This window comes from Pristis pectinata, chromosome 18 (genome assembly GCF_009764475.1).
Source record: "Pristis pectinata isolate sPriPec2 chromosome 18, sPriPec2.1.pri, whole genome shotgun sequence".
In the NCBI taxonomy this organism is placed as follows: Eukaryota; Metazoa; Chordata; class Chondrichthyes; order Rhinopristiformes; family Pristidae; genus Pristis; species Pristis pectinata.
The window spans coordinates 8,637,986-8,658,663 of record NC_067422.1 but is presented as its reverse complement, the minus strand read 5'-3'; the positions used below and the strand labels follow the sequence as shown (position 1 = coordinate 8,658,663).

Below are 20,678 nucleotides of genomic sequence, written 5' to 3'. Positions count from 1 at the left end.
TGTCCTCAAGAATTAATATTAAAATGTCCTTGTAATTATAAGTGGGCCATTCACGTTGAAGGATTCATGTTATGGTATTTTGTTTATTTGAATTTAATGGAAAAGACCAGACGGATATGTGACGCAAATTGGCAGTTTTTTCCTCTTGTTCAATGTCGCACTGTTCACTCTGACAGTCATGTCATTCATGACCAAGCTTAAAGCATTTGAATTATCTGCATTTTTATGCTTGCAACAAGCAAAGCAATCCTCTAAGAAATGTTTGATATTTAAAAGGTTTTATGTTATTAGGATTTATAGTGCACTTGTGCTGCAGTTACATTCTCTACACAAATGTAGTAAGTAGCAGGAAGAACTGTTTGTCCGGTCAAATGGAACAAATTTAAAATGCATTGGCCAGCTTGATGTCCCAATGATGCATTTCCTTTCAAGCACAGCTCATACTTGCACAGCACCTTGAACATAAAGAATGTTTGTTGGAGCATTATTAAAACAAAATAATTGGCATGGAGCTACATAAAGGAGTATTAGGTTTGATAATCAGGAGCTTGGTAAAAAAAGGTAATTTTAAGTCTTTAAAGGAGAGAAAAGAGATGGGGAGATTCTCAAATGGAATTTGGGCTAGGGGCCTTGGCAGCTGAAACCATGGTGATCAGTGAAGGGTGATCTGGAGGCCAGAATTGGAGATGTGCAGAAATCATGAATGGTTGTAGTACTCCATGAAATTACAGAGATGGGAAGGGGCAAGACATCAATGAAGAGAATTTAAACTCAAGGCATTGCTGAACTGGGTTTAAATGTAGTTTCCCAAGCACGTAAGTGATTGACTCATGTGAATTATGACATTTGTGGTTGACCTCAAATTTATGTGGAGCTAACTAGCAGGGTGCTTTGGATCAGTCAAATGGAGGTAACAAGGTATGGTTGAAGATATCAGCATCAGATGTGTGAGGCAGACATGGAGAACCTGTTGTGTGGAAACTGACTCTGATTTTGAAATCTGACTATGAAAACTTCTTTGAATTTTCTTTGGTATAGGATCCCAAGAATTTTAAAAGAAAAACTGTTGGATTATTAAAGCTTAAAAAATCTCTACTGAATTTTAATATCAAATGAGATACTATGGCTGACTTTGGTGTGTTTGTTTAGCAGATAGTGTGGTGATTTCAATCCTCCTCATCACCTGAGTTTGAATTATAAGTGTTTTTTTTATTTTTCCATGAAGTACCTTCTTCGTTCATTCCAATTGCAGGCCACCAAAATGATAGGTTGGCTCTCTGAAGACTAAGGCACTGAATCATAGAGATGAGAAGGATGTGAAGTTTAGGTTCCTGAATTCTGATCTAAGGCAGATAAACCAACTGGCTGGAGTGTCCAAGGACATCTTCAACCTCTCACTGCTGCAGTCAGAGGTTCCCACCTGCTTCAAAAGGGCATCGATCATACCATTGCCCAACAAGAGCAGGGTTAGCTGCTTCAAAGACTATCACCCAGTAGCACTCACATCTGCTGTGATAAAGTGCTTTGACAGGTTGGTCATGGCTAGAATTAACTCCTGCCTGAACAAGGATTTAGACCCGCTGCAATTTGCCTACTGCCGCAACAGGTCTACAGTGGATGCAATCTCATCGTCTCTTCACTCGGCTTTGAAGCACCTAGACAACAGCAATACATGTGTCAGGCTGCAGTTCATCGATTACGGTTTGGCATTCAATGCCATCATCCCCTCAGTACTAATCAATGAGCTTCAAAACCTGGACCTCTGTACCTTCCTCTGCAACTGGATCCTTGACTTCCTCATTGGGAGACCACAGTCAGTGTGGATCGGTAATAACATCTCCCCCTCGCTGACGATCACCACAGCCGAACCTCAAGGATGTGTGCTTAGTCCACTGCTCTACTCTCTCTACACTCCTGACTGTGTGACCTAAGCACAGTTCAAATGTCATCTATAAATTCACAGATGACATCACTGTTGTTGGCAAAATCTCAGATGGCGACGAAGAGGTGTACAGGAGTGAGATAGATCTGCTGGTTGAGTGATGTCGCAACAACAACCTCACACTCGATGTCAGCGAGACCAAGGAATTGATTGTGGACTTCAGGAAGGGGAAGTCAGAAGAACACACACCAGTCTTAATTGAGGGGTCAGCGGTGGAAATGGTGAGCAGTTTCCTGGGTGTCAACATCTCAGAATTTATCACATTGGTGCAATCACGAAGAAGGCACACCAGCGGCTCTACTTCATTAAGAGCTTCAGGAGATTTGGTACGTCACTAAAGACACTTTTAAATTTCTGCAGATGTACAGTAAACATTCTGACTAGTTGCATTACCACTTGGTGTGGAGGCTTCAACGTGCAGGATTGAAAGAGGCTGCAGAGGGTTGTAGACTCGGCCAGTTCTATCATGGGCACAACCCTCCCCGCCATCGAGGACATCTTCAAGATGCGGTGCCTCAAGAAGGCGGCATCCATCATTAAGGACCCTCACCAACCGGGACATGCCCTCTTCTCATTACTGCCATCGGGGAGGAGGTACAGGACCCTTAAGACCCACACTCAACATTTCAGGAACAGCTTCTTTCCCTCCGCCATCACATTTCTAAACGGTCCATGAACACTACCTCGTTATTCCTCTTTCACGCTATTTATTTATTGTTAAACTTATAGTGATTCTTATGTCTTGCACTGTACTGCTGCCACAAAACAACACATTTCATAACATAAGTCAGTGATGATAAGCCTGATTCTGATTCAATTCGGGTTCAGTACACTGAGATAGCTGTGGAGACAGAGGCAGGATCCACAAACTCTGCCAGAGGTTGGGCAAATGGTGCTCAACACAGTGGGTGGGTAGCTTGGGATACTGTATGCCCCTGCCATTTGCATATGGCCTTCAAATGCTCCCATTAGAGTCCTAGAGTGATACAGCAGAAGGAGCATACAGTCTCCCATACAGTATGCTGCTGTAAGGGGAGCTGCAACATGGAGAAGAGATTTGGTGCAATGACACAGTCCTACCTAACCTCGGCTTGTACTGCGATTCAGACTGTCGACTCGCAAGTTTGTGGCAGAGAGTCAAGGGAGTCATTCCAATGTTTGAAGATATTTGGGGCTTGTCCAAGCCTGGATGTTAGCCAATGCAGATATTTTATTGAAAAAAAATGAAACATGGAGATCTTTGGACTCTAAGGAAATGCAGGGATGTGGTAAATGGTTAGGAGAGTGGTGATTTTGCAGATAATGGGTCATGAATGAAATGGTGAATGAGAATCAGATTTATTATCACTGACATGTAGTGAAATTTGTTGTTTTGTGGCAGCAGTACAGTGCAAGACATAAAGATATAAAAATCACTAAGTTACAAAAGTAAATAAATAGTGCAAAAGAGGAATAATGGGGCAGTGTTCATGCACCGTTCAGTAATCTGATAGCAGAGGGGAAGAAGCTGTTCCTGAAATGTTGAGTGTGGGTCTTCAGGTTCCTGTACCTCCTCCCCAATGGTAGTAATGTGAAGAGGGCAGTTCACTCTTTTGAAGGATGTTCTGACGTCGGCCTCCGAGACACAGATCACGGTCACCAGATGCTGTGGGGATTCGCACAGGTGTCATGTTATTCTTCCTTTCAAAGCATGCTTAAAAGGCGTTGAGCTCATCAGATAGTGAATCATCACTGCCATTTATACTGTTACGTTTTGCTTTATAGGAAGTAATGGCACGCAAACCCTGCCGCAGCTGTCGTGCATCCGATTATGTCTCTAACTTCACGCTGTAAGGAGCTTGTACATTCTCCCCGTGACTGTGTGGGTTTCCTCCCACATTCCAAAGACGTACGGGTTAGTAGGTTAACATGGGTGTAATTGGGTGGCGTGGGCTCATTGGGCCGGAAGGGCCTGTTACCATGTGGTATAAATAAAGTTTTAAAAGTTTTTTTTAAAAAAGAGTTTCTCACGGAATTGCTTTTTCGCTCTCACGATGGCCTCCCGTAGGTCGTACCTGGACTTATAGGTTACTGGATCATCGGTCTTGTACACCACAGATCTAGCCCTCAGCAGACTGCGAATTTCCTTGTTCACCCAGGGCTTCTGGTTTTGAGAAAACTCTGTTCTCAACAACACACACCCATCCATGCAGGTCTTGATGGAATCAGTGACAGCTGTGGCACATTCATTCAGATCTAAAGATGAATCCCTGAATATGGCCCAGTCCACCAATTCAAAGTAGTCCTGTAAACGCTCCTCTGCCTCACTTGACCAGACCTTCGCAGTCCTCACCACTGGTGCTGCGGTCTTCAGTCTCTGCCAATGTGTCGGGAGTAGATCAGCCAGGTGATTGGACTTGCCAAAGTGCAGACGTGGGATGGTACAATAAATGTTCTTGATGGAGTTGTAACAATGATCAAGTGTGTTGACTCCTCTGGTTCCACAGGTAATATGTTAGAGGTAGTTTGTCAGACTTCTTCAAGCTAGCCTGGTTGAAGTCTCCTGTGATGATCGGGAAGACATCAGGGTGTGCTGTCTCATGACTGTTGATCAGGGTGCTCAGCTCCTTCAGTGCCAGCTTGACATTTGTTAGTGAATGTCAGTGAATTTGCCAGTGAAAGGAGATGCAATGGGCTGTAGTGGTTGCTGCTAGTTCTATTTTGTGCTCTTGTGTAGTTGCTGTCGACCCAGGCATGGATTTCAGAGTTTACAGTGTGCTGAAGAACTTGGGTGTGAGAAAGGACAGTAATAAGTACAGATCTATTTTGAAGAAGGCTTACTGATGGCGATTTAAAAGAGGAAGACAGTACCCGAAGAACTGGAATCATTTACAGTGTCGGAAGAGAATGGCACCAAGAAGTGAAATAAATTGGCCAGAAATTTAGTGGGAATGGAGTTAAGGGAACAGAAGCTGGGTCCTTGAAGGGGGCAGTAGGGACACCTGAGAAAGAAACTAGAATAATATGCATGTCTCAATTTTTCAATGTTTGAATTTGTAAATCACTTTGCAGGCAAGCTTGGGATCTCGCAGTGGATATTTGCCTTTCCCAACTTCCCACCATTATAGAAGAGGGAACTGCTTTCAGGGTGAGTTGACTGTCTTATTTTAAAAAAAAGTCGTCATAATCTGCTATTCTGACAATGGAAAATCTTTAATAGAATATATCCTGCAATTGTTGTTCTGGTTAATATAATCTGGAATAATTGAAGTGATAACTTCAACTGAGCTATAAATACTTGTCATTGGTTGTTAGGTGGGAGCACACTTACCTCATAGGTTTACTGAATGACATGTTAAATTATGTTAGCACCCATGGAGTTTCAATAATATTCATGAAAAAAAGCCACTTACCCATTGTACCCATGCTGGTTGAAGAAAAAGCAATCTTGCCTAATTTCCAGCTTCTGGTGCTTCATCTTGCTTGTTTCCTCAACACCGACTGCACTCAAATGCCTTATTGGCTGTGATAGCCTGAGGGCATGAAAGGAACTGTGTGTGGGGCCCAATGCATACTTCAGCCAATCTAATGTAATTCCAATACCTATGTACTCCCCCACTTGAAAGAGACGAAGGCTCAATTTTACTGAGTCTGTCATTAAAATGACTGTCCCACCTTAGTGATCTAAATTCAATGTCTGTTTTTGGCGCATAAGGTGAATCCAGTATGTAATTCAGCTAGCGTGACCGGTAAGTAGGAATAGTTTGGATTACTGATGGTCATTAGAAGGCTTCCATTGTGTAGTGTTCTCAAACTAATTTTGCCACGCCAAGGGCAAGGTAAAGGGATTAGGACCAAACAAAGAAGACAAATAATTAAAGGTCTAAATCTTTACTGTGTACACTTCATCCAAGATGGCAGGGTGTCTGAGAGGAGATGTGAGAAATTTGCCCTGCCCTGGTAGTTACAGCAACAGAACTCATTTCAAATCGGTGTGTTATCTGTGTTCCAACTCCCCTCTTTCCCCACTAAACCAAACCTCCTCCAGCCAGTCACCCTCCAATAAATTACAAAATTCCTTTGAAATTGCATGCGTTCATAGTTTTTGTATATTAGAAGGCTTTAGAGCAGTTTTACTTGTAATATGGAAAGCAATGGTTCACTTAAATTAGCCTTTTTTTGCAGATGCTGACCATCCTGTGTCTTATAGTTCCGATTTCTGGAATCCAGCATTTTGCAGCAATTTTTCTTGTTAACCTATTTTTAAAGCAACGAAGAAAGCATTGCTGCAGTTACTGCAAGTTAGCTTAGCTTTTTTTAAATCATTTATCTTTCGATAAAATATTGAAGTTTTCTTTTGCTACACCCTATCAGACTTTCCATTTGTTCTCTCCATCCTCCCCTCTGCTCTGCTTAAAAACAAATTTGATTTCTAAATTTTCCTATTTCTGATGAAAGGTCATCAACCTGAAACATTATTTCTGAATAGCAGTCATAATATTGCAGGCATAGAGAATTTATTTTGATGGTGCTGTTTCCAAAGACATACACGCTTCCTGTTAGCAATATGGAAAACCTATAGCCAGGGATTGCAACCGTACCACAAAGTTTGTGTTCTCGCGGACGTCTCTTTCCTCTCAGTCTGTGTCTGACACTGACTATTTTATTGCCATTCATTTAACTACACTCCTGCTTTGACTTTTCTACTGCTGTATGCCTCCATTCTAGTGTCATCTGTTACCCCAATGCCATTTATCATCTTTGATTCTTTCACTCTGCATTAACTTCACCAAAAACTTTTACTCTATGATCCGAAGCTGCCACATTCCACCCGCTCGACGATCCTACCTTACTGATTTAGTTTGGTTCCCTGGTGCCTTTAATTTTTAAATGCATTTCTATCATATCCTTCATGGAATGTACCTCTTCAACCAAGGTCTTGGTAACACCTCCACATATTTTTCTACTTGACTTGATATCCATTATTTTCCTTATACCTCAATATGCCTTGGTGTGGTTTTCTGTGTTATTGATGTTGTAAATTGATATTGCAAATATGGTTGCCAGCACTGACTGGATTAAAACCCATTCCCTAGATAATATTTGCATGCTTTTTAAAAAGCAGTAGCTCAAGTTGAAGAGAACATTAGAATTAACGTGGTGATTCCTCACTATTTCTACCGAGATGGATTAAAGTTGCAACTTGTCAAACACTGCCTTTTAAAAATCATAACCTTTTGATCTGTACTAAAGCATAATCACAAAGCTAGTTTCAATCTTGCCTGAAGTGTGTTCTACCATGTTTTGTTTACTGTTGGGCATGCTCTTCACTTGCCCCTCTCCCCCTTTCTGTTTTTAAATTAAGATGGGCACTTGAAGAGGGGGGAAAAAATATCTGCACTTTTTAATTTATTAATTAGGAACTGCACAACTAACCCTCTTCCCTTCCACCTGAATGTATGCAGTGCCTGATCATCAAACCATCCTTCTCAAATCATTTGCACCAGTTTCATCCAGGGTCTTGAAATGCAGAAAACTTTATCCATCAGAGCATCTAATCAAACTCTGTCCTTGCGAGCTGTGGCAAAAGGCATGATGTTTAATCATCTCCAGGATATGGGGAGGGTGAAGAAATGTGAAGCAGTGAGTGAGGAAAAAATTCTTCTGTAAGAAGTGTCTGAATAACACTTTATGACTGAGTATACCAAGTCACTGGCATATAAGACTCTTCTTCCCTTTGGGACAAATTTATTATTTGTCAGGAAAACTACCACATTTTTTAGTGTCAGATAGTTGGGATGAACTGTACTGGTCTCAAGGGATCACTTCCAATTTATGGAACATTTGCAGTGCAAGTAAAACCTGAAATTCTTTTCATCTGTCAAATAAATGGAGCCCAGATATCCTTACACTACAAGTTTAGTGTTGGTGGAAAGCAGCTCAGTCTGAAAGGATTAATTATTCTAATACAACAAACAAGATGCTGAAGGAATTCAACTGTTCAGGCAACATCTGTGGAGGGAAATGGACAGTCGACATTTCAGGTTGAGACCCTTTGTACAGATGAAGGATCTTGACCTGTAACATTGACTGTCCATTTCCCTCTACAGATGCTACCTGACCCTCTGAGTTCCTCCAGCATCTTGTTTGCTGCTCCAGATTCCAGCATCTGTAGTCTCCATCTTGATTATTCCTGACAGTCACTTTATTTTTGTTATCTATTGTTGATTTTAGTTCAGCAATGTATTAAAATAACAGTATATCTGAAGTTAAACGCTTATTCCTAAATCTATACTGTGTTCATAAGACTTGTGTTTTTATGTAGAGTAGAATCTATAGTAATCAGATTTTACTATATCTGCAGAAGGAACAAGCTTTTATTGAAATAGCTTTTTCATAGTGTGTCGTTTAAACGTCTTAGAGCTTTCAGTTCCCCACCAGTTAATTCATCATAGCCTGCCCATTTTCAAAGGGAAGAAGTGAATATATTCTAAAATGTTTGAAGATCAAATGATTTTCAGTAGATGAGGTCTTAGAAAGCACTTGCAGAATTAAGTATTGGATGAATCTTTACAATGATGCCTATTGTCATCAATTACCTTTTCCAGCACAGTCCATTTTTTGCCGAGCAGCTGACAGCATTCCAGGTGTGGCTGACAATGGGTGTTGAGAACAGGAATCCTCCAGAGCAGTTGCCAATTGTTCTACAGGTGAGCTTAAAATGTGTATTAGGAGGAAAGTCTCTGGCAGAACAGAAAGTTGTTAGATCAACTCTGAAAGATTGTGGATTAATTTTGTTTTTGAACTGACATGTGGATGGCTCAAAATAAAATACATTGTCTAACTTGCACAAGACAAATGCATACACCAAAAAAGTGCAATAGTCTGTTACACTTGCTATAATTATTTGAGTTTTAATTTTAAAACTTTAGTTCAATAACTGCTTAATATAATTGCAAGAAGGATCAGTGTTCACCATTTGGGGTATGCTTTATCCTTGGACATGTGATGAGAAATGAAGAAGTTTCCCTTAACTAATGGGTCAAATGTGGTTGTGGCACAAGCCCTCAAAACAATTTTTGACTTAGTTTGAAATGTTACTAATTTTAGTATAATTCTGCAATGAGTTTGCTGAGAAATGCATCATTGATGTATAATGTATCTATATATGAAAGATATAACTTGGAGGATTTGGTTAATTGATTGCTCCTAGTGAAGCACTGTAGTTGAATATGAATACACAACACATGGAAGAATGTGCTGTGCTGGTGGATGTAATCTGCTTAAATTTTCTTAATGCAAATGATGCGTTCACTGCTTCACATCTCTTTGCCCTCCCTGCTTCCTGGAGATGATTAAGCATCCAAGGTTATTGTGGAAAATAAAAGGAGGCAACATGGGTTGGATAAATGATGGGCCAGCTAATGGGGAACAGAGAGTAGGTAATAAGTTATTTTTCTGGTTGCCAAGATGTGCCACGGGAATAAGTGCTAGAGCCTCAGCTATTTACAATTTATATAAATGATCTAGATGAAGACACTGAAGCTAAGTTTTCTGAAGGTGCAAAGGTAGATAGGAAATTAAGTATTGACGAGGACACAAAGGGATGTAGACAGTTGTATGGCTGACCAAAGATCTAGCAAATGGAGTATGATATGGGAAAAGGTGAAATTGTTCATTTTGCCAGGGAGAAATAACAAAATGATATTATCTAATTAGTGAGAGATTGCAGAGCTCTGAGATTCAGAGGGATGTGAGTGTACTAGTGCATGCTAAGCGAAAGAATCATACGGAGCACAAGTGGGCCCTGTCGGCCCACCTCGTCCATGCCAGCCATGTTGCCTATCTATGCTAATGCCATTTACCTGCATTATCCCGCTACGCTTTTCCTATTTAAGTACCTGTCTAAATGTCTTTTAAATGTTGTAAGTGTCTTTTAAATGTTGTAAAGGTCTCTACCATCTCCTCTGGCAGCTTATTCCAGATAACCACCACCCTCTGTATTGAAAACTATACCCCTCAGATCTCCTTTTGGACTTCTCCCCTCTCACTTTAAATCTGTTCCCTCTGGTTCTGGACTCCCCTTGGAATAAAGACTGATTATCTATCCTGTCTATGCCCCTCATAATTTTATAAGCCTCTATAAGGTCACCCCTCAGCCTTCCATATTCCAGTGAGAATAATCCCAGCCTATCCAATCTCTCCTTATAAATACAGCCCTCCATACCAGGCAGCACATGCTGGTGAATCTCTTCTGCACTCTCTCTATTGCTACCACATCCTTCCTGTAGTGTGGCAACCAGAACTGTACACACTACTCCCACGTGCGGTCTAACCAATATTTTGTCCCAACTCTTAAATTCATTGCCTTGGCCTATGAAGGCAAGCATTACAAATACCTTCACTACCCTATCCATCTGTGTCACCACTTTCAGAAGGCTATGGACTTGCATCCCAAGGTCCCTCTGTACATCAATGCTGTTATTAGCTTGAACTGTCCTAGCAGAATTTGACTTCCCAAAGTGCATCACCTCATACTTGTCTGGATTAAATTCCATCTACTACCCCTCCACATAGCTTCCTAGCTTATTTATGTCCTGTTGTATCCTTGGATGACCTTCGTTATCTGCGACTCTAACCATTTTCATGCTATCTGTAAACTTACTAATCATGAGCCTTTTGCACTCTCTTCCTCAAAGGACAGTGGAAGCAGAGTTGTTGAATATTTTTATGACCGAGCTGGATAAACGCTTGATTGGGAAGGGGGTGAAAGGTTACCACAGTGGATGGCAATGTGGAGTTAGGGTTGTCGTCAGATCAGTCGTGATCTTATTAAATGGTGCAGCAGGTTTGAGAGACTGAAGATTCAGCTCGAGAGTCTTCAGTTGAGAATGGGCTTGGCGAACTTTGGAGGCACTTTGAAGAAGATTTCAATGGCAGGAGTTGTGACAAGTGAAGTTACGGAGATCGTTGTTGACATGTTTTATTGTGAGAGGTTGAAAAGAAATGTGTAAACGGTAGGAAGAGATGAAGTTAATATCTCCTGTCTTTCTGGTCTTTAACTACAGGATGTTGTACCTTGTTGAGGCTGGGACTTCACACCAGTTATTTGGTAACAGTGGAGGAGATAAAGGGCTGTTCGGGTTGTAGACATTATGGTTGTTAGCATGCATGTGGAAGGCCGAACCGTGTCTGCCGAGGCTACTGCATACAGGGGTTACATTTAGATTGAGGTAAAGGGAGAAGCCAAGAAGGATGTTTGAGAGAATTTGCAGGGACTGTATGAAGAACGATTTCTAATGTTATGATGGAATAGGCATGAGTAAAACAAAACTATTTATTTGATCAGGAGCAAAAAAAATGCTGGAAATCTGAAAAAATCAAAATATGCTGGAAGCACAGAACAGATCAGGCAGCGTCAGTGGGGAGAGAAACAGAGTCAACTTTTTGAATCAGGAAGCCTTCATTAGAATTGGAAAATGAGAAAACAAGTGTGTTTTAAGTTTTGGAGAGGGGGAGGGTGGAGAATGTCTGTGATAGGATGTAAACCCAGGGTGTCAAGAATCAACAGTTGAAGACACAAAAGAAACAAGTTGAAAGAAAAATGTACAGTCATCTATGGAGGAAAAGAGAGAGGAGAAATAAATGCAATTACCTGAAATTGCTAAATTCAGTATTAGATCCTGATGGCTGAAGTGTACCCAGGTGGAAGATGAGGTCCAGATCAAGCAGTGTCAGTGGGGAGATGTCTGAAAGATGCGTCAGATCCTTAATGAGTACTTTGCATCAGTATTCACCAAGGAGAAGGATGTGGAGGATAGGGAGATCCGTGTGGAGCATGTAATATGCTAGGGCATTTCGAGATGAGATGAGGAGGCAGTGTTGGGTCTCTTAAAGAGCATTAAGGTGAATAAGTCCCCAGGGCCTGATGGGATGTATCCCAGGTTATTGAGAGAGGCAAGAGATGAGATTGCCGGGGCCTTGACCAAGATCTTCATGTCCTCTCCAGTCACAGGCGAGGTCCCGGAGGATTGGCGAGTAGCTAATGTTGTTCCATTATTCAAGAAGGGAAGCATGGATAATCCTAGTAACTATAGACTGGTCAGTCTCACTTCAGTGGTAGGGAAGTTACTGGAGAGGACTCTTTGGGATAGGATTTGTGAGCATTTAGAAAACCGCAGCCTAATTAGGGACAGTCAGCATGGCTTTGTGCAGGGCAAGTTGTGCCTTACTAACTTGATTGAGTTTTTTGACAAGGTGACGAGAGTGATTGATGAAGGTAGAACTGTGAATGTTGTCTACATGGATTTTAGTAAGGCATTTGATAGGGTTCCTCATGGGAGGCTCACCCAGAAGATGAAGATGCATAGAATCCATGGTGAATTGGCCATTTGGATTCAGAACTGGCTTGCCCGTAGAAGACAGAGGGTAGTGGTCGATGAGACTTATTCCGGCTGGAGGTCTGTGACTAGTGGCGTCCTGCAGGGATCGGTACTGGGACCTCTGCTGTTTGTGATGCGTATATAAATGACCTGGATAAGGGTCCAGGGTGGGTTAGTAAGTTTGCAGATTACATAAAGATTGGTGGTATTGTGGATAGTGTAGAAGACTGGCAAAGGATACAGCGGGATACAGATCACTTGCAGGTATGGGCGGAGAAATGGCAGATGGAGTTCAACCTGGCCAAATGTGAAGTGTTGCACCCTGGGAGATCAAATGTTAAGAGACTGTATACTGTTACTGGCAAGACCCTTAACAGTGTTGATGAACAGAGGGATCTTAGGTCCAAGTCCATAGCTCCCTGAAAGTGGTTGTACAGGTTGATGGGGCAGTAAAGAAGGCATATGGAATGCTTGCCTTCATTAGTCGAGGCACTGAGTTCAAGAATCTGGAAGTTGTGCTGCAGCTTTATAAAACTTTAGGCCGCATCTGGAGTATTGCATTCAGTTCTGGTCACCCCATTATAGGAAGGATGTCAAGACTTTGGAGAGGGTGCAGAAGAGGTTTACCAGGATGCTGCCTGGATTAGAGGGCATGTGCTATAAGGAGAAGTTGGACGAACTTGGGTTGTTCTCTCTGGAGCAGTGGAGGCTGAGGGGAGATCTAATAGAGGTTTATAAGATTATTAGAGGCATAGATAAAGTAGATAGCCAGTATCTTTTCTCCAGGATTGAAGGGTCTAATACCAGAGGGCATGCATTTAAGGTGAGACGGTTAAGTTCAAAGGAAATGTACGGTGCAAGTTTTTTTGCACAGAGTGGTGGGTTCCTGGAATGTGCTGCCAGGGGTGGTTGTGGAGGCAAATACAATAGAGGTGTTCAAGAAGCTCTTAGATAGGCACATGAATGTGAGGGAAACGGTAGGATACAGACATCGTGCAGGCAGAAGGGATTAGTTTAGTTGGGCATTTTAATTACTGATGTAATTGGCACGACACAACATTGTGGGCCTAAGGGCCTGTTCCTGTACTGTTCTATGATACAGAAAATGCCACATTTCTCCTGATCTACAGCTAGTCTTCTCTCCTTTTCCGTGCCAGTGGTTTTTGTTTTTCAAACATTTGTTCCTAAAGTCTCCCTCTCTCTCTCCTTGTGAGATGTGTGAAGTTAACTCCATCTCTAATTCTGAGGTACTGAATGAGAATAATCTTTGTTGGAAAATGCAGGTATAACTCCAGGTCTGCTGCTGTAACCTACCATAGTAATCTTCTATCACTGTGCCTTGATGTAGCTTAACTAACATCTTCACCGAGCAGAGCAGTACTGTCTCTTTCTGTGCTGCCATTTCTACTCTAATTGTTATAGGAGTTTTAAGTTCACATTATTTAATTTAAATCATCTTGCATCTCCTTCATTATTCCTAATTCCCGCTTAACTTCCAAATTGGGATCTTGGCATCTTTTTCCTCTGCCAGCTCATTCTGTAGGAGGATGATAAGATTATTTCTAACGAGTTGTTGCAAGAAGTAGTCACGAAATGCACAGAAATCATGGTGACCTAATCCAATAACATACATAATTCATGAAGAATAAAATAAGTCTGGACACAAGAAAACATTCAGAATTATAATTAAAATGAAAAATGATGCAGGTGCTTGAAATCTGAAGTAATGCAGAAAATGATGGAAATACTCAGCAGTTCAAGTAGCTTTGAGGAAGGAAGAGACAGAGTTAATGTTTTTGATCAGTGACGTTTCATCAGAACCTTTCATAGTTCTGATGAAAGATCATAGGTCTGAAACAGTAGTAGAAATTTTCCCACTCCCAAAATGGCCAGAGTAATGTGTCAATTGAAGTTTTCAAGAACGAATGATAGATTTGTATTAGGTGAAGGTATTCTGAGAAATGGAGCAAAGATAGTCAAATGGAGTTCAGCAAATAACCATGATCTTACTGAATGCAGGGCTGGCCTGAGGGGTGAGTGGCTTTACCCTGTTCCTTGTAAACCTTGTAGTTCTAAATGAATGTATTTGTGTTGTTGTTATTTAGCATAAGTGTTAAGGTTGCTTGTTAGATCTTGGGTTCAAAATGTAAAGAAATGTATTCCATGGTTTTGACATCTTTTCTCTCCAGTTTGCTGCTTTGCTTCTATAAAATGGATGATGCTAGAAGCTCCCTGTACCCAATGCTCCATTGAAACACAGTTTTTTCTGTTAATTATTTCCTATCATTTGTCTCTGTTAGGTGTTGCTTAGCCAAGTCCATCGTCTGCGAGCACTGGATTTACTGGGAAGGTTTTTGGACTTAGGTCCCTGGGCCGTGAGTCTAGTATGTATCCAATTCTATTATAAGTGTTTCAACTGTCTCATTTACCCCTCAGTTTGGGAATATGATGATTCTTCTGAGTTCATTTGCTTTTCTGGCTCTCTTATACTGATATTTGATTTTTAAACATAGTAAGTCTCACTAGTATTCTAAGCTATGTACTTTGCTAAGTTATATCCCCTTGCCTTTTCACGATTAAAAAGGATAAATTTAAACAAGGTACAATTTGTGACATCCTGATCTCTAGAAGGTCAGTTCAGTCTTAGTCCTGTGTCATTTTTGTTTAATTTTAAAGTGTAATCATGGAGTTATAGAGTCATACAGCACAGAAACAGGCCCTTTGGCCTAACTCATCCAAGCCGACCAAGGTGCCTTCCTGAGCTAGTTTGCCTGCAATTGGCCCCAAATCCACCTAAACCTTTCCTATTCATGAAACTGTCCAAATATCTTTTAAATGTTGTAATTGTACCCGCCTGTACCACTTCCTCTGGCAGCTCGTTCCATATATCCACTACCCTCTGTGTGGAAAAACTGATGCCTCAGATTCCTTCTAAATCTTTTGCTTCTCACTTTAAACCTATGTCCTTTAGCTTTAGACTTCCCTTCCCTGGGAAAAAGACCATGACCATCCACCTTATCTATGTCCCTCATGATTTTATATAGCTCTACAAGGTCACCTTCAGCTATATAAGTTCCTTCTAGTTCAAGCCCTCCAGTTCTGACAACTCCTTGTGAAACTCTTCTGTCCCCACTCTAGATTAATGACATCCTTCCTATAGTGTGGCAACCACAACTGCGCACAATATTCCAGGGGAGGTCTCCCCAGCATCTTTTATAGTTGCAACATGATGTCTCAATGCCTTGTCCAATGAAGGCAAGCATGCCATACTCCTCCTTCATTACCTTGTCTAACTGTGTCGCCACTTTCAGGGAACTACGTGCTTATACCCCAAGGTCTCTCTGTTCTACAGTATTCCCCAGGACCCTGCAAATGTGCTGCCCAGGCTTAATTTCCCAAATAGCATCACTTCACATTTGTCTGAGTTAAATTCCATCAGCCATTCCTTTGCTCACTTTCCCACTTGATCTAGATCCTGTTGTAACCTTAGACAACCTTCTTCACTGTCCTCCTCACAACCATTTTTGGTGCAATTGGAAACTTACAATTTATGCCATATGCATTCTCATCCAAATCATTGGTGTATATATAATAAAACAGCAAGGGGCCCAACACTGATCCCTGCAGCACACCACTGGTCATAGGCCTCCAGTCTGAAAAATAACCCTCCACCACCACCCTCTGACTCCTACCACCAAGCCAATTTTGTATCCTGGATCCCATGTGATCTCATCTTCCAGGCCAGCCTACCATTGTAGGACATTTTCTACATGGACTTCAGTCAGGCTTTTGACAATGTCTACTGCCTGCCCTCGTCAGTCCTCTTGATCACCTCTTCAAAAAAAAAACTCAGCCAAATTTGTGAGAGACGATTTCCCATACACAGGCATGCTGACTATCCCTAATCATCATAAGAGTATGGTGGCATTGTAGTTCAGATGTTATAACTTTGATCAGGATACAAGAGTTCAAAGCCTACTGTGGCAACTGAGGAATTTAATCAAATAATTAAATAAAATTGAAATTAAAAAGCTAATGTCAGAGTAATGCTGACTATGAAACTGTTGAAATGGTATAAAAACCAATCTGATTAATTTATATCTTTCAGAGAAGGATGTCCTAATTCGGTCATTGGTGGAATTGACTCTTAATTATCCTCTGCAATGCTCTGGGAAGCTACTCAGTTCAAAGGGCAATTAATAAATGCTAGTCTTGCCAGGGACCTTGAACTTCCACAAATGAAAATAAACGGAAAAGTTATTGGAATCCATTTTGAGGAATTTAGCAGTCAGTACTTGGGGAAGGGCATAGCAAGTTGGTTAATATACTGGAAATCAGGTCCAATTTTTAAATGTGAACATAAAATATTATTGTTAGCAAAGTTGACACTTGTATTTTTTTTGACAGGCATTATCCGTCGGTATTTTTCCATATGTTTTGAAACTACTTCAGAGTTCAGCCCGGGAATTGAGGCCTCTTCTTGTTTTCATCTGGGCCAAGATCTTGGCTGTGGATAGCGTGAGTAATGTAGTTGCTTCACTTTGAAGGAAAAGCTTGAAAAACATTCCATGTGGGATGTGGGCAAAGTTTGCGGCTTTTGTTTTGATTTCTCAGCAACTGCAATTTATCTGTGCAAAATTAGGTTTTTCAGTACAAATTCTGTTCTGCCACACGTTTATGTAGCTGCCTGTCTTGGATGCTGTCCTGAGCCCTCCAAAGCTTGCAAGTCGGAAGCTCAACAGTATTGTTCAACATACTGCTTTTATTTAATATTAGGAATATAGTAGAAGCTGTGGAATTATAAGAAAAGGAATGAGGAGATTGAAGCAGCAGGACATTAGCTTTCTTATCCGTGAACCGTGACCCATTCTGTGATTCAATGCCTTTGTATCATCCTGAATCTTTCTTTTAATGTTGTTGACCTCTCAGCTGTGCTGTTTGCTTCCATGTTTCGCTGAGTCAATCTTTGCTCTAATGCGCTATGTCAGCTCGACATCATTTGCCATCTGCTCCTGGATAACTCCCTTTGCAAATGTGGGGTCAGTTTCCACACATTCTAATTTACTCCTCCTCTCTGCACCCTTCACCACGCCAGCTCTGATGTACCACTGGGTGTGACATTGAGTGCTGCGTGAGTAAGTTTACACAACTCATTGTTGGCTAAACTGAAGCTATTCTGCTTGACTGTCCCTAAAATCTGAAAGGCTTCCGTGTACTTTGTTCTGACCAGTCATAAAAATCAGCTGCTAACTAGAAGGTATTTACTACTTGAAGTAAAGTCTTACCCATGGGTTTACTCATTGGACTAACTAAAACAATTTACTAAGTAAAGTTGTTGTAAACACCATTTGTTTAACATTTTCCTGCTATTTTTCCTACATCTTTTTTCTTAAAACTTTCACAAAATTATAGAATGAATGCAACAAGGAAGGTGATTCAGGTCATTGAGTCTGGTCTTGCTCCTTGTAAAATCCAATGAATCCCACTACTCCTTTTTCTTTCAGATCGCCTGGCAAATATTTCCTTTAATATTTTTTTCCCTTATTCTTTAAAATTTTATTTATTTTGTTCTTCACCACCATGTCTGATATTCTTTGATTTGTAAATGAACATTGGGGTGGTCATGCTATTTATTGCCATTAAGAATTTTACCAAAAATGGCATGGAGAGCAAATCTGGTCCCCATTCTAATCTTTTTTATAGCAAGGTGCAGTTTGAGGGTTAAATTAGAAAGATGGATAATAGTTGGATGCTTTCTGAATTTTTGCAAGTTGCCACAGAAAGAGATATTAGCAGAATTAATACAACTAAGTGGCCGGGGTGGGAAAGAAGCTTTCATAGATTCGTAGAGAGATGCAGCACGGAAACAGGCCCTTTGGTCCACAGAATCCGCATCAACCATCAACCACCCTTTTACGCTAATCCCATTCTATCAACTCCCCAGATTCTACCATTCACTTGCACACTAGGGGCAATTTGCTATGGCCGATTAAACTACTAACCCGCACGTCTTTGTGATGTCGGAGGAAACCCTCGTGTTCCTAGGAAGAAAGCACAAGCTCCACACAGACAGCACCTGAGGTCAGAGCTGAACCTGGGTCTCTGACGCTGTGAGGCAGTGGTTCTACTAACTGCCCACTGTGCCGATTCTACCAGCTGAGCCACTGTTCTTTCTCACTGGACACCAGTCCCGAGCAAGGAAGGAGTTGAACAAATGGGGTGATATCTACTTGAAGCAGAGTAGGAACACTCTCCTGTCAGAAAAAATAAGTAAGCTTTAATGGAGAAGAATGTTCAAAAAAAAATCAAAACAGGTTGCAGACTGCAGATTCCTCTTGGGGAAACTCAAGATAAGACCAAACTTTGCTCAAACTTTAACAGCTAATGTAAACACTGACCACAAATCTTAGCCAAGTAGGAATCAACGTCACTGTTAAGGATATTTTCTAGACCATCTAATAATGGAAGAGATGTGGAGAAGGAAATGTACAAATAAATTAGGAAAGTGAATTGAAAACAATGATAGTATGGGAGATTCTATTGGCTACCCTGACATTGGGAGATAAGATGTTAAAGGGACATAGTTCCTCTAGTGTGTTCCTCCAGATTGCTTTTCTGAAACCTGTACAAGATTCCTTTGTAACCTAGCGTTAAAACTCAACAAAGGAGGAAATCATTAGTAGGTCCAGCAATGTAAAATAAATGAGCATCAATCTGCTGGAGGAACTCAGCAAGTCGAACAGCATCTGTAGAAGGAAGTTTCCTCGACAGATGCTACCTTGACTCACTGAGTTCCTCCAGCAGATTGTTTGTTGCTCCAGATTTCAGCATTCACAGACTTCTTGTGTCTTTAGGATAGATGAGATGAGATAAGAGTGGGAGAACATTTAGCAAAACAATCACCATAATCCATTTCACTTTCAAATAATAATTGAGAAAGACGCGTGCGTGATGAAGAATGGAGTGGAGAAAAGCTGATACTGATCAGCTAAGGTGAGAAAATGAGGAAAGAAAACAATGAGCAAAACTGCCAACTGCTGACGTGGAGCTGCAATGCAAAGCAGTTAAAATGATGTTCAATGGAGCTTACAAATTATATATTATGCTAAAAACCGGAACAAATTTAGCTAATGAGACAGTCTGAATAACTTACACTAAAGGGATAAATTGAGTGAAAGGAATATGTGCACTAAGTGCATGGGCAGCAGATACAGACTAGGAAAGAAGGAACGCATAGAGAATTGATGAAATAGGTTATCATGGAACTTAAACTAGTAAAATACTCTTCAGGCTGAGTTGGGACCAGGGCCAGATGCTGAATGTAAAATCATAGACAACAATAACAGAATGGTAGAAGTAATCATTTTTTCTTAGTCCCACCCGAGAGATGGATGTGAGAATGAAATCATGACATGCCCTGGAATTGAGCTAACCATTTAAAATGAAAATAAACAAAATGCCGAGGTGCAAACTCATGGCCTGGGCATACTACATCCAAACATTATTTTAAAAAATCTGCAGAAAAAACAGATGTACTAATCCATTAGTGCTGGTGGATAGACAGATAGTTAACATTAAGTTTACTTGAGAAATGATATCTACTATGTTTTGAGCACTATTGAGCAGTCACTTAACATTGGTAATAGAGCAAATACTGAAATGTCTCCAAATTGAAACTCTTGTTGATCAATGTCTTTGAACTCTGTAGAATTAATAGAGGATGTTGAAAAGGTTAAATGAGTAAACATAATTTACACGTTTTCAAAAGCTCTCTGATCAGGTGGAGTGTGATGGGAGAATGAGACTAGTAGAATGGATAACTAATTTCATGACAGAAAGCAGAGACTCAATGAAGATATCTACTCAGAGTGGCAATAGGTGGAAACTGTCAACAGTGTTCACAAATTATTTGAATGATTTAGACTTTGCAGTTTAACACAGTTTATAAATTTGTTGATGACAGCAAAGTTGGGTTGGGTGCAGAAATGACCGATGTTGCAGATGACAGCAGCATATTCGAAGACATCAACTTTGCAGAATGGGAATTAATAATTGCTGAATTAGAATTTCAGCATACAAGTTTAAGATACTACATTTTGTTTAAGTAAAATGAAGTCACAAATTGGAACGTAGAGGATCAAGAGAAACTCAAATTTACACACATCACCATTAGGAGATCATTCAAAAGGCTAACCACGCACTTAGGTGTGGTACAGCTTTCTTGCTGAACTGTCTTGTTACCTCAAACAAGTTATCCACGCACATACAGCTCTAACATTGCATGGTTTTAACTGTCAAATTTTGCCTGCTGTATAAAGTTAAATACCCCCATGTTTTCCTTTTTGATGACTGGACTACAAGCCAAATAAAACATT

General features: G+C 40.7%; 1 protein-coding gene across 1 annotated transcript in view; it reads left to right on the top strand.

Annotated features, from left to right (window-relative positions):
- Positions 1 to 20,678, top strand: part of rptor (regulatory associated protein of MTOR, complex 1) — a 345,813-nt gene that overhangs the window by 164,687 nt on the left and 160,448 nt on the right. The window contains 4 exon segments of the mRNA XM_052032980.1: positions 4,994 to 5,069; positions 8,530 to 8,631; positions 14,604 to 14,687; positions 16,711 to 16,821. Coding sequence (XP_051888940.1) covers positions 4,994 to 5,069; positions 8,530 to 8,631; positions 14,604 to 14,687; positions 16,711 to 16,821 — 373 coding nt within the window.